Source organism: Zonotrichia albicollis, chromosome 1, assembly GCF_047830755.1.
Source record: "Zonotrichia albicollis isolate bZonAlb1 chromosome 1, bZonAlb1.hap1, whole genome shotgun sequence".
NCBI lineage: Eukaryota > Metazoa > Chordata > Aves > Passeriformes > Passerellidae > Zonotrichia > Zonotrichia albicollis.
In genome coordinates, this window is record NC_133819.1 from 107,495,755 (window position 1) to 107,519,546 (window position 23,792).

The following is a 23,792-nucleotide window of genomic DNA, read 5'->3' on the forward strand; positions in this document are numbered from 1 at the left end:
GAGGGGGAGAGGTGCCGGCACGTCGCCCGTAATAACCGCGGCGCTTATCAGCCCGGCCTAAACTCCCCAGCAGTTTCTAAAGTACATTAAGTTACATAAACACGTCTCGGAAAAGAATACACTCCAGCCTGCGATAGCCACCAAAGTGACCCCTCGCACGGCCCGGCAGCCGAGCCCGCCGGGCCCCCGCGGCCGCAGCAGCATCGGGGCCCGGCCCGCGGGCCATGCCCGGAGCTCCCGGGGCTCTCCGGGCCGAGGGGCAGCGAAGGTGCGGCCGGACCGAGCCTTCTCCTCCTCCCTAGGGCACCCCTGGTAAGGGATAACGCTTGCAGAGACCAGAGAGTGGGGGAAGGAACAACAGCTCAGCGCTTGCACACGGCTTACCCCCAACCCTTTTTTGGGAGGCTGAAGTGCCCGCGAGGGAATTTGCCTTAATTGGACACGAAACTTTTTTCCCCCCAATCGGCCTTCTTCCCTCTTTGGGCGCAACCGCCAGGAGCGATGGTCACCTCGTTGGCACCTCCTCCCCGGCCGTGTCCTCCCGCAACCGAGCACCCCCTGGCCCCAAAAATGTCCCTGCACAGGCACCCCGGGTACCCAACCCAGGTGTGGTGCAGGAGACACCCGGGAGCCTCCCGGAGCCCCGGGGTGAAAGCGACGTCAGCAGAGCGGGATTTGGGAAAGGAGTGACGTAACGAAGAGTTAGGAGTCTGTGATTTGAGCGGTTCCACAGCGAACCCGAAACGAAAAGGAGTGGAGAGGAAAGGGGTGACTGGGAATCGTTTCCCACGCCGGTCTCCCAGTTTAAGGCGGATTTTCTTATCGTGTTTATCGGAGGAAATAAAATGAAGCTTGTAGCCCGGCTATAACGTAAACAGGCTAATCGGCAGGGAAAAAACCCAAGGCGCCTGAGTGTAAAACACGGGTCACTTTGGAGCCAGGGAAAGAGGCGCCTGCCAGGCCAGCGTGGCCGCTCTTCCCAGCCGTCCTCACCTTTCGGGCAGGCACCCTCCGGGCCCGGCGGGTCCCCACGGCCCCACATGGGGACATGAGCACCGGCAAACCCCTCCCAGCTAGCAAAGCCCGTCGCTTGAAAAAAAACCTCACGGTATTTATCACTTTATACACGTGTTTGAAACACCCTCGTGTTCAACTGGAAAACGGGCATCCAAAAGACTGAAGGAAAACGCGAGGTTTAAAGCTCGGCGCTTTTCAGCACAGAGATTCGTAGTGGCAGCACCCAAGCTGCGGAAAAGCGGCGTGGGCTCCGAGTCCCGCGGCTTCCACTGCTCTTGTCTCTCATTTGCAGGTAAAAACCACGGCAAAAACGTTTTACGTTTCAAACTAGGATCGGAAGACGAGCCGGGCAGAAAGCAAATCACTGCCCTGTCTTGCAAAAGCTTATCTTCTATTAAATATTGCACTCGCTAAAATACACCTATAAGTAACTAGGAAAAAAGTCACTTCAGCCTGGTAGGATGACCGATATTATTTAACGATATTATTTAGAGACAACTGACAAGAAAGAAACATCACCTTTAATCATACAATTTAATAAAGAAACGGTTTCTCGGGAAAGTGATTGTTTTCCGATCAAGCCCCTGTCGCGCTATACCGCAAAAAATACCGCGCACAATAAACTCCCAAGTCACAATCAGTTCACCCACGCCGGCAGAGCGGATCGCTACAGCCGGCGTTTTACCGTACCCCCAGCACTGCAAATTCTTCACCTCCCGTTCACCTCGCCTGGAAAGAGCGAAAGAAAAGCCGTGCCTACCCCAGGAGCGACAGCACGGCGCATCAGCAGGTTTGGGCTCGGTTTCTGCCGGGAGGGCTCACGTCTGCCGGCCGCCGAGAGCCCGGCTCTGCTCTAGTCCAGCCCTTTGCCGCAGATGACTTTCTGTACAAACTGATGATGACAGATATCCAGCTGATAACCTCTGGTGAACGAAGTTATTTTAATTTCCAGTCACTTTCCTGCTAAGTACCATATCAGTTTGTACACAGCTGAGATAAGAGGGTTGAGGAGCGGGGGGGTAATAAGAAAGAAACAGAGGAAAAATGCCTACCGCCAGCTGTTGGGATGGACACATCCCACAGCTTGCTTTGGCTTCACCTGATGGTCGGGGCAACTCAAGGAGGAGCCACATTTTTTCATCTCGGATAGCTCGCATTTGGACGAGCACAAACTAAGGAGATTTGACGGAGGGATACGTCCGCCTGGTTGCTTAGGGCAAAAGCCAGGCACACATCACCCCCGGGGCCGCTGCCAGGGGACATTCTCTGACATGCCAGAGAAGAACATTACAGAAGTTGAATATTCACCATTAAAAAGAAAAAATATATCCGGGAAGGAGGGAAGAGTGTGTATTATTTCTGGGTTAAAATAAATTAAACAAACAAACAAACAAAAAAAGAGACTGGGGTATCTGTCAGCCCTCTGCGCTCGTTCCTGCTCCCCGAGCAGGGGTCCGTCGCCCCTTGGCTGTGGGCGCCCCGAGGTGCCCCCCGCCCCCGCCCCGGGGCTGCGGCGGCCCGGCTGGCCCCGGGACTGGCACCCCTGCGGAGCCCCGTGTTTGTTTAGGGCTGGCCGAGCCCAATCAGGGCCGGCTGCCTGCAGTTTTCCGGCAGGGCTGCGAGAGGCGCCTCCTCTCTCCTTTTTATACATGAGCCGTCTGCCGCCGCCGCCGGAGTCGCCGCCGCCGCTCGCCCCCGCCGCACTGGATTTACCGCCCGACGCGGCCCCGCGCCCCGGCCCCATGCGGGACACCGGCACCAGGTTTGGCCCCTCTCTTTCCTCGCCTCGCCGCGATTTCGCTCGTTCTTTCTGGGTCTTGTGCCGCTGCCTCTCTGCCCTAGGGGAGCGCGGCGCGGCGGCGGCTGCCCCGGGCTGGGGGAGCCTGAGGGAGAGAGACTGTGCGGGCAAACATCCGATGCCGCTGCCTGGAGCGCTTATCTGCCGGAGCCTTATCTTCCAGTTATCTCGCAGGAGGCAGAGACGTATTTGGTGCCTATCTGCGAGGGGGCTCTGTGTGTGTCCTGTGTTCTTGTGCCTGTGGTTATCTGGAGTGCCCCGAGGTGGGCTGAGAGTGGAGAGCCTCGCCTGCTCTCGCTGTCACTTCTCTGTGTCCCCTTTCGCTTTCTCCCCCTTCTCCTAGGGGCCGGGCAGGGGTCTCTCTGTGTCTGTCTGTCCGGCCTTCCTCAAGCCGGCAGCTCCGAGCTGGCCCCGCTCGGCTCGGCACGGGTGTCCCGGCTGCAAGGTGTGCAGGGCTCGGGGCAGGCCCCCAGCCCGGGCTGCCCGCTGGATCCGGCCCCTGCGGGAGGCGCATCCCGCCCGGCTCGGTCCGGTCCCGCCGCCGCCGCGCACACTTCGGGCCCGGCCCGTGCGCATCTCCCGTCCCTCAGGGGCCTTTCCCTCCTCCTCCTCCTCCTTTCCGTGACCTTGGGCTGGAAATAGGCAAACAAGCGAGGAAGAGCTAACATCGCTCTCCGGCGAAGTAACCTTAAAGGGATCGCCTTACTAATTGTTTTCTCGGTGGAACCGAGTCAAATGACTCATTCATTGAAATAATCATAACAACGACAGCAGCCAAGAAAGGGCGGCAGAGACAGGGAAAAATGCCCCCTCGCCCCCCTCTGTCCCCACGCCCTTACGCCCACCTTTGCCCCGGCGTGCTTCACGTTCAAATCCGCAGCCCTGGATGCGAAGGGAGAGGGGAGCAGCCCTCCCGCCGTGCGGAGAGGGGGCCGGAGCCGCAGCCCTGGCCCCGCGGGACTGGCGTCTCCCGGCTCGTCTTGACCTGGGCTGCCTGATCCCATCCCGCCGGGGCGAGGGACAGCACAGTGCCGAGGCGACATGACTGATTGAGCGCTCAGAGGGGCCAGATAAGCCCTGATGAATCTCATTACGGGAGGGAGACGGGCTGTCCTGTTTGCAAACTTTGTTATTATTATTTCTCTCTCCCCCACTTCCCTGCTCTTTTGTGTCCTCCCTCCCTGCCCTGCCCTGCGGATCCCCCCCTCCACTCCTCCTCCTCCTCCTCCCCTCCTCGCCCTTCCCCATCCACACCCAGCGGCTAGAAGGGGACCTGGATGGCCGTGGCTGAAGGCGGCTGGTGCGCGGTGAAGCGGTGCGCTGCTGCGGACGCCGGCTGTTCCTCCTGTCCCTTCGCGACCAGGGAGCCGCGCCCGTCTCCTCCTTCGCCTTCCTCCTCCTGCGGCTCCCAGGGTGAACGCGGATCCTCCAGGACTCCTCGGCCGGAGACCGACGGCAGCCACCGGCCGCCCCCCGCCGCCGCCGAGGGCAGGTCGCTGCTCGCCCCCTACGTGCACTTCGGGACCCCGCACCCCTCCAGCCGTGCCGGCTGGGAGGACATCCTGCTCTTCGCGGACTTAGACCAAACCAGCAAGCTGATCTGGTCCAGCCGCGGCCCCAAGCTGAGCGCCCTCGGCGCCGAGCAGCCAGAGGAGATGTACCAGACCCTCGCCATCTCGGCCGCCCAGGGCCCCACGCCGTACGACGGATCTCCGGGCGGCTTCATGCACTCCACTCCCAGCTCGCCCGTCTACGTGCCCACCACCCGCGTGGGCTCCATGCTGCCCACGCTGCCCTACCTGCAGGGCAGCGGGGCGGCCCAGCCCAGCCACCCGGGCGGCGGCCACGCCGTCTGGTCCCAGCCGGCCGCGGAGAGCCCCTCGTACAGCAGCGGCGGCGGCTCCCACCCCTCGGGCCGCTTCCCCTACTCGCCGAGCCCGCCCGTGGCCAACGGGGCCTCCCGGGAGCCCGGCGCCTACAGCAACAGCCTGGGCGCCAGGGACCAGTACAGCCCGCTGGCCCGGCCGCTCAATGGCTCCTACCCGGGCCCCTACACGTCCTACGTGGGGCCGCAGCTCGCCCCTGCCTGGCCCACGGCGCCCTTCGAGAACTCCATGCTGCACTGCCTCCAGGGCCGGGCCGCCCCCATCCCCGTGCGGGCACCCAGCGCAGGTAGGAGCCGCGGGCAGGGCGGGCAGGGCAGGGCAGGGAGGGTCCCCGCACGCCGGGGCTGCCCCCGGAGGGACGGCGGGGATGCCGGGGGCGCAGGGAGCGGGGCTGGGGTTGTCCCGGCCGGGCCGGGGGTCGCTGGCGGGGAACGGCCCCCCTGTCCGTGTCCGTGCCAGGACGGCGGTCCCGAGACCGGGGCTGTTCTGGACTGGAGGTAACTCCCGTCGTTTGTGTTGAGTTAGGGGAAAAATGCTCCTCCAAAAATGCTCCTCCAAAAATACCCCTCCGGCGTTGTTTGGAATATGGCAATCGGGGTTACCAACCCAAAGATCCCAAAACGAATTGCCCGGTGTAAACCTAATTTTTAAATTTTTCTAAATCAGTACATTCCTGCTTTCCTTAAGTGCGGTCATCTGGACAAGTAATGGTGACAAATTCACTGCAAATTAATCGTTCTTTGTATCATAGAGCAAAATTGCAGGGGGTCACTTAACCCATTTTGAATTATTTCAGCTATAAAACATTTCGTTGCTTCATTAAAAAAGAAAAGCAGGGAAGCAAAATCTCGTATATGAATGAGGAAACGTAATTTATAAGCTGCTGCTAAAATACAGCACCTCCTGAAGGGTTTTGATTTCATTTCCGAGATGCCCCATCCTTATTTTTTGTTTTAGTTAAGGAGATTCTTGGTGTCATTAAATCAATTGTAGAAGTGGAGTTTGAGCTGCGATGATTTAGTCAGAGGTAGAAAGATTAACGATTATTGCAATCTCTTCAGCTTTAGAATAAATCTATGTATATATAAATAGAGGTTTATAGAGAGGTGTGTGTGGCTATGTATATGTATTTATATATACATGCTCGGCATATATTTATTATGTATATATACATATTTATGTAAATATGCGTATGCACACAGTTTTGATCGTCATTCACTTTAAGCATAAACTACCCACCAGGTGCATATATTTTATAGATACCATGATTTTCTCTTTCAGTGCAGTGTTGCAGAAAATTACCCGGTGGATTTTTGTCTTTCTGTAGGGCTGTACACACAATGCTCCTCCAGTCTGTCTATGACACCCTGTAGATTTAATTATTTTAATCCTCCCACTTGGTGTTTAATATCCTGACAGAGGGAAGAAAATCAGTTGTAGCAGTGATAGGAGAAGCCACATCTCAGGGTAACAAGAAAGATGAGTTTCAAATTCAATTTTAAAAAGCTACAGTGCGAAACTAGGTGATGGAGAGCAAAAAAATCAATCGTGTTTTTAAATTTCTTTAATTATTATTTTTTAAATTTTATCGGGAGAGACGTGGGGCTGGAAAATCTCACGGCAGGGAGAGGAGAGGGGTGAGTGAGAAGGTGCCGAGAAGGAGCCGGGCGCTGCTGGGGGAGGCTGGGACAGGAGTGTCGGGGCAGCCGAGGAGCGCGGCAGCTTCCCCGGATCCAGCGGGTCTCTCCCGCCCCTGTGCCTCCCTCCCACGGCGCTGAGGGTCGGAGGGGTCGGGATTCACATTTTCCTGAGGGAAAGGACGGGTGCCAGGGCAGCCGCAACGCGGTGTAACGCGGGGGAAGCAGCCCGGAGCTCCAGGGCCAGGCGAATTTTCTGCTCCTGTGGGGCAAAACGCGGCTGCAAAGCCGCAGCTACGCCTTGTCCCGTGTCAAAATTGTGGGAAAATTGTAGCCGAAATGTATTTTTTACGGCTAAATATTAGAGAGTTTGATAAAGCTTTCTTAGCGGTACTCGTAGAGATGCTAAAACAGTATCTAAAATTAAAACTTTATTTTGTTTTCTTTGGAAATAAGTGTAGTACTCACTCTCTAAGGGGAAAAATATTGTCAAGGCAGAATTTATTTCTGCAAGCCCGAAGGCAATTCTATAAAATAAATAGCCGAGACAAAATACTGTTTAAGTTCCAGAGTCCTTGACGTCCTAAACATTTTTTCTAGTTACAGTCTTCAATGGCGCTTTTAGTGCAAAGATTAATAAATCTTAGCGATGTGCTAAGAGCTAGGAGCTGACACCGTAAGTTGAACTGTGCTCTCTGGGCTGTGCCGTGTGCCCGTTCCTCTTTAGCGCCTAATAATTCGCAAACGAAGGGAGGAGAGAAGCGTGTTTGGGTGGGTGCGGGCCAAAAGGCCGAGTTTTTCTCAGCTCAGTGCCTGCCGTGGCACCGCAGCCCACTCTCCAAAGCTGCTCGACCTTTACGAGCTCGCTTTCGCTGTGCATTGAAACCTTAGAGAATAACCCAATGAGGAATTTAGGCAGGTAGGAGAGGGACGAAATAAAAAATCAGTGACGAAGCTCTGAGTCTGAAACATATGTTCCCAGACTCGACTCGAAAGCTGCTGTAAAAATCCAAACATCTCCTTTTATTATTTCTGCACAACGTGGCACAGTCTATGTAAAACAAGTATTTATTCCCTCCTCCCCCGAAATATGGAAATATGGAGAGGTGAATCACAACAGGGATTCACATGGGTGAAAGCATGAGCTTTTATAGGTGGGTTTTTTCTCTGTTTTTTTTCCTTTTTCTTTTTTTCCCCCGTGCTTTTATACCTTTTTTCCCCTTTCAGTAACTATGAAAGGAGGAGGCACAATACTGCTTATTTTTCCATTTCCTCTATTTCCTACAAACCAGCTCTAATTTGACCAAATAGCAGAGGAGAAGCAGCCACTGCCCCTCGCTGCCTTGGCACACCAGGGCCCCAAACGTTGCCTCCAAACTAGAGGCTTTACCAGTTGTGAGGCATTTAAAGGCATTTTGAGAGGCGTTTTGAGAGGCATTTAAAATAAGAATTAAGGTAGAAAAGTTCTTGCCCAGCTTCGACCCTGGGGAATATTGGGCAAAACGACATATCCAGCTCCCAGGGTGGCTCTGGAAGTGGCTGTTCTGACAGCCACCTCACTCTGCTCCGCTCTGAAGGCAAGCGCACCTCCCTTTCCGCCTTGTGGGCACCACGGAGGGGGTTTCGCCCCTCGATCGCACCCCAGGCGGATTTCCCAAGGGTCAAATCCCGCCGGGAGTGGGCGGTGGGCCGGGGCTGAGTGTCCGGGGTGCCCCGGCTCTGCTCCGGCTTGGAGGGCAAGAGCTCCGCCGGGGCCCGCAGCGGCTCCGGCACGTTTAAATAAATAGAAAAAAAACCCCAAAAAACTAAAACCCAAACACAATAAACAAACAAAGCAAAAAAAAAAAAAAAAAAAAAAGAAAAGAAAAGAAAAATCCAGGGATTTTGTAGAAAAAATCCCTGCATGGCCGCCGTCGCTGCCGGGGAATTGCTTTTCCGAGGGCCGGTCTCTCTCCCGCCCGGGGCCCGGGTGTCGGCGGGGCTGCCCCGGGCTCGGCGGCCGTGCCCCACCGCCTCTCCCTGTGCTCCTGCCCGCAGAGCTGCTGGAGGACCTGTCCGAGAGCCGAGAGTGCGTCAACTGCGGCTCCATCCAGACCCCGCTGTGGAGGAGGGACGGCACCGGCAACTACCTGTGCAACGCCTGCGGGCTCTACACCAAGATGAACGGCCTCAGCCGGCCCCTCATCAAGCCCCAAAAGAGAGTGGTGAGTCGGGAGGGAGGGGAGGAGAGGGCCGAGAGGAGCCGTGCCCCAAGGAACCCCAGCCAGCTGAGGCGAGGGAGAAATTTGGGGCAAAGATGGGGGAGAGCAATCCGTGGATTAGCCTGGTGATCCTCTTGGCTGCAAAACTGTAGTGGGGCTCCTGAGCAGGTTTGCAGGCCAGGCTGGTCACTGTGAGGGGTGACAGGGCTGTCAGCCTTTTGGAACCGCTTCGGACCCACTTCCAGGCAAAATCTCTCTCTGCCCCCTTGTGAGCTGCACACCAGGCACAGGCCAGCCTGGCTTTTCGAGCTATGAGCCCCATCTGTGAGGAGGATTCAGTGGCTTGCAAGAAATTTGTGCTGGTGATGTTGGACATTTCCAACAGAAAAAAAAAAGAAAAAAGAAAAGAAATCAAGGTTGGAAAATGTTTGTTCAGAGGGCTAGGAATTTCTCCAGACCTGCTTTGTTTGCTGAGAGCTCGATCCTTGGGAATGTAAGCAAGTTTTGTATATAATTCAAAGAAAACCAATTGTTTAAACAATGATAATAGCCTTTGTTTTGTTTTACTCCTAAGAAATGAGCCGCAATTTTTCTAAAAATATACTCCTAAAACTAGGGGGGGAAATAAATAGCACAAACCAGAACCCCTGTTTATAACTCAGGTTGGCGCTGAATAGGCAAGGAGAAAATTTAACAAGTGGGAACTGCACTTTATGTTTAGCAAATCTGGGTGGAGGTCAGCAGACAGAAAGAATACGCTTCTCAGTAATGGCTGTTACCGAGCGAGCCACAATAAATCACACCACTATAATCCAAGCTGATGTTTGGACCCTTGTGTATGGAGACAGTGTATCAAACCCATCAGCCTTTCAAGCCCCTTTCAATCATGCCAGCTGCTTTGCTCCATGCCTGTTTTCCTTGGGCTGAAACACCTACTGTTCTTTATTTCACAACCATTTAAATTTAGTGCTCTTACGGGAGCGAGGGGAAACAAGACCCAAGCAACACTCGATGGTCGGAACAGACAGTAAGCGCTTGGGAACCAACCCACCTCTGCTTAAAGACCTTTAAGCTAAAGAGTTAATTTAACTTTAGGCCAGAGGTTTACTGCTGCTAGGTGTCTGTTTTTTCTAGCTGGCCGTCAGGTAAATTTCATGACACAAGGTGCTATCTCATTAGCGGGGTCAGATGCAGCGGAGGGGCCAGATCTGCTGATTGTCTCAAGCATCAGAGCCCAAATTGCTGTGGCACTTGGGCCCAAGGCAGATTTCAAGTAGCTGACACCCTGTTCTAGCATTTCTGTGTCCTTTTTTTTCGTTTTTTCTTTTTTTTTTTGTTTTTTTTTTGTTTTTTTTGAGGGAGGGGTGGGGATGAGAAGACTAAAACAGAGTCAAACTACAGCCCGATTTCAGTCTGACACCTCAGCGAAATAACTCTGAAATAGCTCTGTGTAACAATCCCTACCAAGTGCCCTGGCCATAACTATAAATCAACCACGACTCTGTGTTCATACAGTTGGAAATATGTAGGTGAGAAGGGAAAATGTTTTGAAAACGCTAAACATGTTTAGATTGCCCCAAAGTTTCTGATAAAATTCCTGCATCAGAAAAGTCATTTTAGCTTCAAAACATGCCAAAACTCCATGGCTGTTTAGATATGGGAATGAGCAAAAGCTATTGAAATAAAATGTATGAAGGTTCAGACCAGACTGCATAGAATTTAACAGAGTGAAACAGCTGACAGCATTTCACTTGCAGAGAAAGAAAACGAAACACGTGTGTTACAACCAGCTTTCTTTTACTCAACGTGATCACATAAAACACGTATTGAGCTGAGAGCATAATTTGAGTGCTGTGTGCGTATATATTTAATAACTAAGTCAAAAATTCTGTTTTCATGGCACTTGGATTTTTAAAATTAAAAATTATTTTTGTGTACTTCAGCCTATATAACACTTGGCTGGGTGGTTAGTTCTTTTCCCCTGCGTAGTTAATAATGGATTACTGATTCAAGATTTCAAAATTTGTATTTAATTTGGAGCTCTTTCTGAGCTGTGGTGTAAAATGACGGCTTACTGCTAAAGACACTCAAACAGACAATATTCAAGAAACTCAGTTATCACTCTGGAATATTCTTCATTCTCAAAACATTTTTATTGATTTCCCCAGTGGCAGGAAGCCCTGTGGTATCAAAGGTGACCCAGTTATGTCTAACAACCCAGCAGTAAATGATTCAAGAGGAAGGGCATTGTACCCTTAAGTTAGTAATTTCGGTTATGGGCACTTTATGGTCAGAATAAGATTAATGCAATCCTCTGAAACTGACTTCTCCATGTAAACTTGTTCAGCTGCCAGACACAGAGCTAGGCACAGATTTTTTTTGTATTTTTTTGACAATGCGATACTTTGAAAAAGACTAGATTTACGATGTAGCTGGAATTCTTTGCTTGTGATGAACGTAAAAGAGATCAGTTGTTACAGGGACTTTTATAACCCATTCACCTTCATTTCACATGTTTATGAGGACTGCCTTCACTTATGATATACAGCCTGTAGCCATAAAGCTCTGGGTTATACGGTTATTTCTGATACAGAGTTGCTTCATCTTGGCTCCAAACTCCACGGAAGAGTGTCATAAATGGCTTGTTTGCAGTGGGAACCTTGTTGTCCCCCACCAGCTTTTCTGCTGGCCAAGGGAGGCTCTGCTCAGTAAAACACGCTCCCAAGGCATGCTGTTTTTTGTACAATGATAAAATGGGCGATGATAAAAAGACCTTTTTATCAAAGTAAGGCTGTTGTATGTGTTACCCTGGGGATGCCCAGGAAAGTTTTCCCCAGATGTGGTGCCACCGAGGGCAGGCGATTAAAGTGGATGATTTTTCCAATGAGTCAGGAGTATCAGTGGCAGGATCAGAGCTGCCTCTTCACCCACCACACAGGGGAGAGGGCACTGAACTGGCTGGAGAGGCGGCACGGGAGTGATGTGCCTTCTGTTCAGCTCGATGGAGCTGTAGTGGAGATATTTCCTAGCTGTCCTGCTGGAAAAAACCCTGTGCCTGGTGGTCTGAACAGACTTCTGGTCACCAGCTCCCAGATGAGAATTTTGCCTCTGTTGTGACTGCCCAGAGTTAAAAGACATTCAGTTCCTCTTCACAGCATCTTTTCACTCTCTGATATGAGGATTATCCATTCTAATTCTGGGCTGTGGCTGACAGATACTATTAAAGAAAGGCTCCTACCATCCCCGCCATGTGTTAAAGGACTTTTTACGAAGCACAAAGACATAAATCATTCTCTGCTGCCCACCTGTTTATGCCGTGTTGCCTGTGCTTGCCCCCGCGCAGCCTTCGTCGCGGCGGATGGGGCTGTCCTGTGCCAACTGCCACACCACCACCACCACGCTGTGGCGCAGGAACGCCGAGGGCGAGCCCGTCTGCAACGCCTGCGGCCTCTACATGAAGCTCCACGGGGTGAGTGGCTGCTCCACCACGGGACATCCCCTGCCAGCCCTGGTGTGCTTTGGGGAAGGGGTGCTCCTCAAAATGTCACCAGCGAAACGCGTAGAGCAACCGAAAAATGTGTGACATCAGAAGATGATTGTGCCATTTTAGCTTGTTATGCTTTTGAGTAGTTATGTGTTTGCCTCTGTAGCTCTCTCAATAGATTCATATAAAGAAACCACCTCTGGATGAGCAGCAGTGGTGTTTTTGCCACTGGGATTTAAACCAGCTCTTTAGTAGGGAAAAAAATCGCTAGACCTTTAATGAGACAGTTTTTCATGGGCAGACATAGCAATGCCAGCAAAAGAGCTATGGCTATTCAAGCCTTAGACCAGAAAAACTTTAAAGACAATTTCAGCCTTTGCTGGGCAATAATAAAGTCTAAAATAGCTCTGTCCTGAATGTGATAGAGTGTGTTTTGGGTGAGACGCCTGTGGATTGTGTTACTGTCAAGCATAAATGTTTGAAGAGCAAGAGCATTAGGAATGATTGAGATGTGGTCTAGCCTTCAGTAAAATGTAAATTATGTCACAGGTTTAAATATTATAGCGATAGATAGCGCATTAATTTTCTTTCCTCAAACTGGTGTTAAAATATATTTTAAGCTGGTGTCCTCGTAGTGTGATTATTATGGTAATGAACACAAAGATGATTTTTGAGCACATTTAAATACAAATTTATCTCTATAAATATAAATTTAGATACTGTAAAGCTGTATTATGGGCAGATCTGCTTATAGGAACAAATACCAAGTCAATTCTTCTATTCTAAACCTTCTATCCTAAGACATTTCCTTGTGATGATCTGGTTTGCAGAGCTGGTCCACAGGATGAGGATGAATTTTTTTCTCATATACATTCTTTCTTTCCAGAATCAGGCACTGGAGATAATTCCTAACTGACTGGAATAATAAATCAACGATCAGATATGCCTCATCCAATTTAATTTCTTATGGCTTACTGCCAAATGATGCTGGTTTTCCCTAATTCTGTGCTGTTTTCCTGTGGATTAATTGAGGAGTTGAAAAAACTATGAAGTTTGCATAGAGAAAAAAAAGTTTCCCTACTTTCTTAATTCAGCTACGACTACCCTTGAATCAAACTATTATTTTGCCCAAATAAAATGCAAATATTTTTTAGAATTAGTACTGTGACAGAGAGAAAATTAACTTGCTATACAGACATTTGCAACATCGTATCTGGTTTTGTAGTGTATTTTGATTTTTGATTAGAGTACATATGCAACTCTGTGATTAGTGTGGAAATTTAATTTTTTCAGGTTCCTCGGCCTCTCGCTATGAAAAAAGAAGGAATTCAGACAAGGAAGCGAAAACCTAAGAATATAAATAAATCAAAGGCATGCTCCGGTAAATATAAAATACATGAAAGTGTAGCTGCAATAGTTTGTAGTTGTCTTGGTTTTTTGCTGTTGTTGGGTTTTTTTTTTTTTCTTCTCTGTCTGGAAAATATTTATTTTTAATGCCAACTCCCAATTTTCCAGGTAACAGTACTACTGCAGTTCCCATGACTCCGACATCCACATCCTCTACCAACTCAGACGACTGTAGCAAAACTGCTTCTCCCGGCGCACAGCCTGCAGCCTCCGGGGTGAGTGACTGCGTCTGCAGGCAGGCTGATCACTGGGCAGTGTTATCACAGCTTTTATCTTATCTAGCAGAACAATAATCTAAACAAACTTTCCAGTTCTGTTAGCTGATACCAGAACAAGATTTTCGGAGGATATTACATATAGCTGTAAACAGAGGGACAAGCTGAAGTACTTCGCAAACCGTCTTGATTAAGATCTATATAATTTTTATGATAGTTAGCTGTGGCTTAACCGCAGACACTTTGTTTTTAAATATTCAGGTTCTTTCATTTCAAAGGTTTTCTTTTGGACAGAAGACAATAAAACATGCCTAACTGATCCTTTCAAGAAACAATTTTATATATATATATATATATATATATATATATATATATATATATATACACACATCATTATCTCAAAGGGTAGAATCCAGAAAAACATTATCCTGCTGTATGAAGTAAATTATACAGACTTTTGTCTTAAACTAAAATGTGCAATTAAACCCTGATCCAAATTCAGCTGAAGCCAGGCTGGAGCACTCTGCTGACTGCAGTGTGTGGGGGTTCAGCCCTCTGCCCACAGAGGGTTTTTCAGGGGCCAGATGCTCAGCATCTGGCAGCACCAAGCTCCAGAGGAGCACCCGAGGAGTGCTGATCATCCCCTGCTTTAGCTTTGATCCTTCTTTTACATCATGTACTCCAACCATCTCAAACTTCCTTTCTTCACTCAGCATGTGTGATAAATACTGCTGCTAAAGTTGTGAAGCTGAATGTAGATTAATTTCTAACTCCTTGGCTGTACCTATCCATATCCACCCTCACTTCTCAGCCTTCTGTATCCCTTAATCTGCCACATCATTTCTTTGAGAAACTTTTCTAATGTGGCTTTCTTTAGTTCTTTATTAATGAAAAGAAGACATTGTTTATAATAGCTTTTTTTCAGTATGTCTTGGATTTTCTACATTCAAATTGCTTTCAATAGTTTAATTTCTGATGTACAAAGTTTCATTGTACAAGGGGAAGAAAACTCATTTTTTAGCAAATGTGATTGTTTGTGGACTGACAGGGCCACCCATTTTCAGAGGCACTGGATTTTGGGTTTGGATCCTGTGAGACTAGGATAGTATTAAAAGGGCTTGTCTTAGAAATGAGAAAACCCTGTCAATCCAGTAAAATAAACAGATCACATAAAAAAAAAAAAGAGAAACAGTAACTGAAAAGTGAACTGTTGCAGTTTCAGAATTGGGTTTCAGACTCCCTCAAGGAGCTACTATGCGCTGTTTAGGCTCTCCCTTGATATTTGCAAGGGAAAAAATGTAGCCAAATTTTTCTTAAATTTTCCTTGAGTTACCTTAAGCAGTACTAGTGGTCCTGAGCAGTGTGGTGAGGTTTATGTGTTGGATAGCCAGGGAAGCACAATCCCAGGCTAGACTGAGGCAGCACAGCCATGTGCTGCTCAGGGAAGAAGAGGCCATATAGAGGAGATCTCATTTCCACTATGCTGCTGCCTCCTTGGCTGGCTAAAACCTGACTTCCTTTCTGCGGTATTTCTCCCTAGAAGGGCACATCAAACACATTATTAATAATCTTTATGTTATAGCTTAAGTAGTAGCATTTTTAATATGGTTTTGCCAGATGGAGTTGTGTGGGTACCAGAGGAGAGGGGTGCAGGGGCATGGATTGAGGGCTAAAAGACTCCTTGGGAACTCCTTAGCAACTAGGAGCAACTCCCAGGAGGGACCTTGAGGCTGCTCTTACTTACATGATGGCATCCTCAGTGACAGGACTTCAGTTCTGCCTGATTTTTCTACAGTAGATCAGACTGGGAGAGGACACCTGCACAGCAGCTGGGAAAATCTGTCCCCTTATATCCAGCAGACAGCATGGTAACATCTGCACAGCCTTTTCCCCACCATGATTTGATCAGATGTGCCTTGCATATGCAAAGCACTTGCAAATACCCCCTCGTGAAAGATTTCAGTGATCGGAAGTGATGGAGAGGGGCTGTGCCATGCGCTGAAGAGAGGAAGTTGCAGTGGCAACCAGACATAGGGGCATCCTCTGACTCCATCCCAAATTATGTGAAGGGCTACTGATCTCCCACCCCTGTGCCCCAGGCCCAGATGTGTGTGAATGAAAAGGGGATTTCCAAGGGAGCAGTTGTCAGGATATGTCACGGGCATGGGCACGTCCTTCACTCAGGCTTCTGGCTTTGCCCAAGCAAGCATCTGTAATTCAAAGGGATGAGCACTCGGGAGGCTGGAAGTTTAAAGTAGAAAGTGGTGGCTGTTAAGATGGGCTCCCGTTGTCCCAGACATCATTTGAGAACGTGATCACTAACTGCAAAGGATGCAAAATAATTTCTAAAGGGTCTAAATCCTATGGAAGAGACTGAGCACTCGTAAAGCCCATTTAAGCTATTGTGAGTGAAGAGACTTCAGTATTTAAGAGCAAAGCAGCCTGATCACATGCTGAAGCAAAGATGCTCTGCTAGACTTCTATTTTCTTGGTTATTTTTTCTTTTTCCTTTTATGTTGATCTATTGATAGATCAAAGGTTTGTAATTATTTCTAGAATAGGCAATGGCTTTGCAAAGGAGAATAAACTTCTTCAGCTCATGTCAGGAGGGAAAAAACCAAACCCTCAGATGGATGAATCCAGGCTCTGTAGTCTTTGGTGACTTTAAAAAGACCAATGTTGATTCCTGACAGTGGTGTTGGTGATGTTGCCGAAAAACAGGCACCTGCCTGAACAGAGAACCTGGCTCGTTCTGTGCCTTACACAATGGGCATGGCAACTTGTTTTTGTTTTGCTCTGTTTTTGCTTCTCTAGCCTTTATTCTGTGAAGAGGGGGGAAAATGCCAAATTGACATTAGGCAGAGAAATCTGATGACGTTTTAGAAACTGTTGTGTGAAATTCACAGCAATGTTGTTGCTAAATGAAACAGAGAAGACGAATTCCTCTACTGGTACAAAAGCAATTTATTATGCCTTTTGTGGGAGGCTGCCAAAAAAGTTTCCAGTTATGTAGAAATCTAATGGAAATGAGATTCAGCAGAATTCATTTGTGTCAGTAACGTTCACTTTTTGCCCTACCTTTCTTTATCTCTTTTAAAGTAAAATAAAGAAGGGAGGGCAGAAAAAGAGGAGGGCAGCAATTACTCTTGGCCGTGTCTTTGAGACTATCCATTTCACGAAGGGAATCTTATATGATGCCAATTCTGAGACAAATTAGCAAGAACCTTAAATGTTGATTTTACATTCTAGCTGAAGTTTAAACATTTAAGTGATACGATTAATGAATTGCTGTGGGGGCAAAGTTGATTTCAAACATCCCAAAATGTAGAAGTGTTTGGATCGGAGATATTTTGTTGTCCCATTGTAAAGGGGCTATTTGCCAAATTCACATCTGGATCTAGGATCTAGGCCTATTTCTGTTTTCCTAAGCACTATAAGTACTGGGTGTCCTGTGTTACTAATATGGAAAGGGTCCAGCTGCATGATATATGAAATTGCCTTATGTCCCCATAAAAAGAAGATTTGAAGATTTCAGACAGCCTGCATCTGCATCTATACCTGCTCTCCCTTTGATGCTGCTGAAACTGTACAGGGAAAAGTTCCACCAAATAAATTGCTAAACGAAGGGCATGGTCTGTAGTGCAAACCCATCCATTTCCATGCAGGGGCTCCAACAAGTGTGATAACCAGAAGGACTTTATTCCCTTATTAGGATAAAGGCAGTATGAAACCTGCTGTAAAATCTGCTTTTTATGGCAGGACATGGAGTATCCTTGAGCCACAACTGATGTCAGGAAAACTCAGCAGCAACAGGGGAACTCTTCTTTCAGAAGGCTCTCCTGTGTCCTTTGCATCCAGTTTGGAGTTTTCTCAAAAGGACCATAATCTCACACCACAGAAAAACTCAGGAGGAAAAACTAGTGCTTGCTTCCCTTGGAGGTTTACCTTGAGAAGTGGTTCATGACTGGCTCTTCAGTTTTGTAGGGTGGGAAATGAGAGAGCTGACTGAGATGGCCTCGGCATGCGGTAAGCTAGCAGGAAAAATGCAGTTTTAACTGTCTCCAAAATGCTGGACAAGTGGGGCTGGACTGGATTAATGCCTTCTCCTGCATTTGCCTTCTCTTTTTTCCTGTCAGAAGAAGAAGAGTGAGCTGGTTAGAGGTGGTGTTTAGGCAGCAAATTGATAGGACATTCATGCTGGCTACAGGGAAATCAGCCTCCAGAGAGTACGTCCTGTGTCTGGATGAACCAGAGATTCAACCTCTTAAAACAATGTGCTAGCCACCTGGATATAGGGGAGCTGAATGTCCAGGGGTCCTTCAGATTATCTGATAATAATATTCCAGTTGTATGGAATAATTTTGTAGGTGTTGGGACAGAGTTTCCATGAGAAAGGCTCACCAGCATGGTTGGTAGGACTTTCACCTGGAAAATGGGAACACGGTGCCTCAGTCCTGGTATGAGTAAATATTTATCTAAACCAGGTGGAATAAGATCAACAGGAGGTATGAGGAACGTGGCAACCTAAAATACCAAAGAGCATGGCAGACAGGGCAGTATGCTGGGAGATATGATACTCTAGACTCTAGTTTAAATTCTTCTTGGTCTCCTACCTCTTCTGCACCAGTGCTCAGTCCTGGACAAAATGGGAAGCTACTTTCTTCTCCCCACTCGGTTTCATACACTGAGTCTTTTGCTTTTACATTGAGTAATTTTCTTTGTTCTGTGTGTATGTATCCAAAAAAAAGGCATTTCATTTTTATATCAAACAGAAGGAAGTAATCCAGCTTTTTTGTTTCAGTGGGGAAAAGCAAGGAAAAAGTATTTTTGCTTCTATCCCAAAATTCTACATGCACATGGATGCATACCTTTTGCTTGGTTTTGTTTTATTGCCAAAGCAATAAAGCCAGTTACTCATACAGCCCTTGACAGCAGTGGGTCATCAGTTTTCCAGGCCATGCTGGAAGTTGCCTCCCTTAGGAAATTAATGAAGTATTAACCACAGATTTATGTTGCTATAATACAAAGGAGAGATTAGAAGATATGTAAACTTACACGTCTGCAGTATAAACAAAAGGATCAATTGGACTAGCAAGAAATGACAGCTTTGTGTACTAAGAGGGTCGTTGCATCAGTAAAAAAAGCTGTCATTTTGCAGTGCCAAGACTTGCTCTTTGGATTCCAGGGAGTGACAGTGTTGGGAAAACGTGCTCTTTGTGGGGATGGGAGTTATTGCAGGGAGGCTGAGGCTGGAAAATTAGGGACTCCACTAGCTTGCCACAACACTTCATGTGTGAAAGAATTCTTTGCAAATGTATTTTAACTGACCGTAGATATCACTTACGTGTTGCGAAAGTAAACTAGGCTGAGGAGGAAGAGAGTCTCAGCTGAGACTCAGCTTATTGCTGACTTAATGTAATGTCCAAAATTCATGGAGCATTTTGAACGTGTTAAGCGGATGGAGCAAAGGTCTATCTGATAGACCAAAGGTCTGGATCAAGGCCCTTTGCCCCCCTCCAGCTGACCTTGCCCAGCGCTTTTCCCTCTTGGCTGCGGAGGTGTGGGGGAAGGCCAGAGGGGAAAGTGTCCATCCCCTCTCCCTGCTCTCTGTGGTGGGCAAATGGTGCAGGAAGGAGTGGGTGGAAAAAGCAGGAGTCTTTCAGCCAGAGCTGCTGCTGCTGTTCCCTGAGTGCTGGCAAGTGCAGCCTGAGCAGCCTGGATTTGATGTGGAGCAGCTTTAGTGGGGGTTAATCTTCCTCTAAGGTCCTGATGGCAGGTTTGGGTGCAGTCTAGTTGTCTCTGTGTCTCTGGCAGGGGTCTTCCTCTGTACATGGTGGGCAGGTCCTCTACAGAAAGGCCACCTCAGATACAGACCACCTGCCTGGGGGCTGACTCATGACCAGATCCTCCTGGTTTGGGTAAAAAGAAGAGTGTTTGCAGATACAAACACAACTTCCCTGTTTGTTTGAGAGGCAGGCTCTTCCCAGTGGACTTCATTAATTTTTTCCTCTGGAAGCTGACCTTCAGTTGATTATCTGTTATCTATTATCTATTATCAGATTTCACCAATAAAAATAAAGTCATTACCTTTTTATAGATAGAGCCAGTAGCTGTGAATTAGACCCCAATGCTGACTTAATCAGAATTGTTCAGCTTATTTATTTCAGCTGAAAAAAGTCCTCTAATAACTAAGTGCAACTTCTGTTGTGTTTCGTCCCTTAAAGCTGGAAAAGTAAGAGCAAAGGTAGGGAGGCTCAGGAACAGACTTGTGATTCTGTCACGTCCTTTTCATGAGCCAAGGTTTGTTTTCCATGTCTCACTTTGGGAGCTGCCCAAGCTGCCTGGATTTGTCATGACTTTACTGGGGTGGGGTTTCCAGGGCTGGCAGTCCTGCCCGGGTCCTGCCCGTCCTGGCTCAACAGAGCCAGAATCCGGCCTTGGACAGGCAGGGATGGGCAGTCCTCAAACAGGACGTGCCTCCATGTCCTCCCTTCTGGGGTGCCCGAGGGAGGGGTACCTCATAACCCCATATGGAAACTGTGGGTCCCTGCACCCCACCTTTGTAGGGCTGAATCAGGAGAAGGTGAATTACACTTTCCAAGCCCGGAAAAAACAGTTACTGATAAGATATTTGCTTACCAGAACAGCAGTGGTAAATATGGGCAAATGGGAACCTTTCAGAGCAGCTCCTTTAGTATTTTTAGCTCAGGTTTAGCAAACACTGCTCGACTAATTTAAACCCTTCTTCCACTGTGGGGAGACTGAAGCTGTTAAAAATTATGTCTATTGTGCTAACAGAAATGTTTGAGGCATTAGAAATAAAAGGAAGGCTTTGAAAAGCTGGGCTGATGCAAGACCAGGGCTGTACACAAAGGTTAGCATGGAACCTGCCTCACTGAATTCTCCGTGCACAGTCACAGGGAAAGAGGATACCGAGATTTGTTGTCAGTGATTGGCAACTGTCTGTTCAAGGGAGAGATAAAACTTATCTCTTAGGATTAGAGTTGTTTCAGCTGGTTTTGGGGGACAGCTTTTTTTTCCTTCCTTCTCTGCATTTCTGGGTAGTGACTAATGGAGTGGGATCAGGGTTGGTGACTGGGTGGAAGAATACTCACGGTCAATCATTTTGATAAAAGGTTAAGAAAATACTGGAGCCCAGGTTATTTCAGACAAAAATGAGTGCTAGCAGTGAGTACCTCTTTCAGAAGGTGAGGTTTTCCCTGGGTTAAGCATGGCAACAAGAGCCCTGCTCCACACCATTTGGAAATTACCTTTGAATTAATGAAGTCTTGCTTTTCCTATGTCAGGACTGCTCGCTTGGCACAGCTCCAGGAGAGCCAAGAGCTCTACTCTTGTAAAATGATTAAATATGTATACTTCGTACTTAAAAAGCAGGCAGGAAGCTTCTGCAGTCACAGTTTAGGATAGCCTTTTTCTATTTTTTTTTTTAAGGAATTTCATCCAAAGACTATCCATTATAAAGTAAATTAAGGCTTTAAAGTTGACATATCCAAGAGTTAATTTTGCATGAAGTCAGCTCTTAAACATTTCCTTTATCAGGTGAAAATGTTGCCCCTTCTCTGTCTGGCACTGCGAATTTTTCCTCTTTAGCGGATCTGCTCAGCCTCATGGAAAAAATGATTGTTCCTTTGTCTTTTTAACTCTCCATTTCTCTGTTAAAATAAATGGACTGATTCCAGTGTGGTTCAGAGGTTCATCTCCGTGCCTACCAGGGCTTCCCTGCATGTTGTCTTGTGCAGTCAGCAGAACAAAAATACTCCTGCTTCAAAGGCATAGTGTTTCTCCGCTGAAGATTAAAAGAGCATCTCCTTTAGTGGCCAGTCCTACAGAGACAAAGTGGTTTTGGCTGGTGTTTTGAAGGGTCAGGAATGATTTTAAGCATTTCAAGGGCTGAAGAGCCCAAAGAAAGCTGCTTTCCAGAAGGTGCTCCGTATCTGCTCCTGGAGAATTAGGATGTATTGGTCTTCTCCCATGGGGATGAAAAACTAGAGCTGCCACCACTCCCAGATCACATTTTTGGTGCTGGCAGCTGTGTCTTTTCAGTAGGGGGCAGTGGGACACATGCACATTTCCTTCTTCATCATGAGCTGATTTCCAAGTTTTCTGCACATCACATGGTTTCGTTTCTACCTCTCCAAACACAGACATCACTGCCATCAGCAGGGCTGGGCTCATGCTGAGACATTTTTGTTTCAGGATTTCAAGGCACAGGGGCAAGCAGAGGGCAAACCCTGTTTTTGCACAGAAATCCTGTCGTGATGGCTGTGCTTCAGGCCCGCTGTGCTCTCACTCACACCCCAGTGTGTGCCAAGTTCACCTGCTCAATGAATCTCTGTGTGCTCTCCCCCTCCCTGCAGGCGAGCTCGTCGGTGATGTCTGGCCCCGGAGAGAGCACCAGCCCCGAGAGCAGCAACCTCAAGTATTCAGGTCAAGATGGGCTGTACACAGGAGTCAGCCTGAGCTCCACGGCCGAGGTGACAGCATCTGTGAGGCAGGATCCCTGGTGTGCCCTGGCTCTGGCGTGACCTGGCGCGAGGGAAGCTGGATCCTGGCAGCCCCCAGACATCTGCACGCAGTTTCCTCTGTGAGCGAGCGGTCGCAGCGGCAGTGAGAGTGCTGGCAAAGACCATTCCTCTGAAACAGTTTTTGAGCCTTGGTGGCAGAGGTGGTTTTCTACTTCTGAAAGAGGCTTTGCCAAAGCATCCAGTTCCTCAACTATGCAAGAAAAATGTAGGGAGAGCAAATGACCACCGGGGATAGCTAACACAGCCTTACACTCTTAAAAAAACCCTTCAAAGCCCCCCTCAAAAAAACTTAAAAAATAAAAACAAAAAAAAGGAAAAGAAAAAACAACAACAAAAAAGAAGAGATAAACCCACACCTATTGTTAGATTCCAGAAATTCATCCTCAACTTACCCTGCAGCGCTGCCTTTCTGATTATGTAGTTGTTTTCACTCTCTCATTGCCTTTTCCATTAAGAATTTGGTGGAAGTTGTCAATGTCGAGGAGGGAGTAGCAAAGACTTTATTTACCAGAAATAGTGAGATACTTTTTAATGAGTGTCAGAAGCGCTTACAGCTTGAGTTGACACGGACTTCTCGCACCGAAGATTTGATGTCTTCGCCCCGTCAGACCTCTCCTTCCATGCTCTTCGTCTTCAGCGTGCCTTGCTCTGCTCTTCAGAGCCCAGCTATGTCCCTGGAAGAAATCACAACGTTTGGTACAAGTCCCACAAGGTCCAGTTGGTTAAGGAGATTTTGGGATTGGTGTTTTTTGGTTTAAAATATTTACTCACTTTTCAAGACTGCGATATAACTTTTAAAGTACACTGTGACTGAGATTTATGAAAGTCCATATTTCCTGGCTGAACTGTGTGTAGAGTCAGTCAAAATTTGTAAACAGGGTAGCAATCAGATATTTTTCTTCCATATATACAATAATTTTTTTAAAGAAGTGCAATTTGCGTTGCAGCAATCAGTGTTAAATCATTTGCATAAGATTTAACAACGGTTTTTATACGAATGAATGAATGTAAACATTTTAACTTAATGGTACGTAAATAATTTAAGAGAAAAACTTAACTAGGCATCCTTAGGCTTTTTAGCGCAACAAAAATGCATCCACCTCCTGTATTTCCAGTTGTTAAAGCAAGAGTTTCAAAGAACAAGCCTTCTCTCAGGAAAATTGCCCTAGCCATTTGCTCCAAAGTGTTGTACAGAAATGCAAATGCATCCCCAAGGGTTTTTTTTGCCATTGAGTAAGTGTGTGGTGGGAAGAAACAAATTGCAATGAAACTTTACTACCTAACTGATACATGTGTAAATACTACAGAAGATATCTAGGCATCTCAAGAATGTAGGATGCAATCTGTATAGTGTGACTGATGCATAGTTAGGTTGGTTTTCATTGGTTTTAAAGTGGGACATCATTTGGAAAGTTGTTTCATCAGAGCTTTACAAATAAAAGGGTATCATTTTAGATTTTTTTTTTCTGTACAGTGTGCCTTTTCCCTTGTCTCCGACACAATTGTTAAGCTGCATTAAAAGCTATGGAAATGTACCTGGTACAGGTGGCATGTCTGATGGCTGCAAGGAAAGTCTCCAGCTGAGGTCCTCTACCTACCTA

At 47.7% G+C, this 23,792-nt stretch overlaps 1 protein-coding gene across 1 annotated transcript; it reads left to right on the forward strand.

The window, feature by feature from the left end:
• The first annotated feature begins 2,627 nt into the window (after positions 1–2,627).
• Positions 2,628–23,733, forward strand: GATA6 (GATA binding protein 6). The gene is made up of 7 exons (XM_074549493.1): positions 2,628–2,779; positions 4,074–4,987; positions 8,376–8,542; positions 11,883–12,008; positions 13,317–13,404; positions 13,539–13,645; positions 22,024–23,733. The coding sequence occupies exons 2-7, from the start codon at positions 4,093–4,095 to the stop codon at positions 22,189–22,191; spliced, it is 1,551 nt and encodes a 516-aa protein (XP_074405594.1). The 5' UTR covers positions 2,628–2,779; positions 4,074–4,092; the 3' UTR covers positions 22,192–23,733.
• The last annotated feature ends 59 nt before the right edge of the window (positions 23,734–23,792 follow it).

Coding starts and splice junctions, on each gene's coding strand:
- GATA6 (XM_074549493.1), top strand. CDS start 4,093: ATGGCCGTGGCTGAAGGCGGCTGGTGCGCGGTGAAGCGGTGCGCTGCT. Junction 13,405..13,538: donor TAAATCAAAGGCATGCTCCG/GTAAATATAAAA, acceptor CCAATTTTCCAG/GTAACAGTACTACTGCAGTT. Junction 13,646..22,023: donor CACAGCCTGCAGCCTCCGGG/GTGAGTGACTGC, acceptor CCCTCCCTGCAG/GCGAGCTCGTCGGTGATGTC.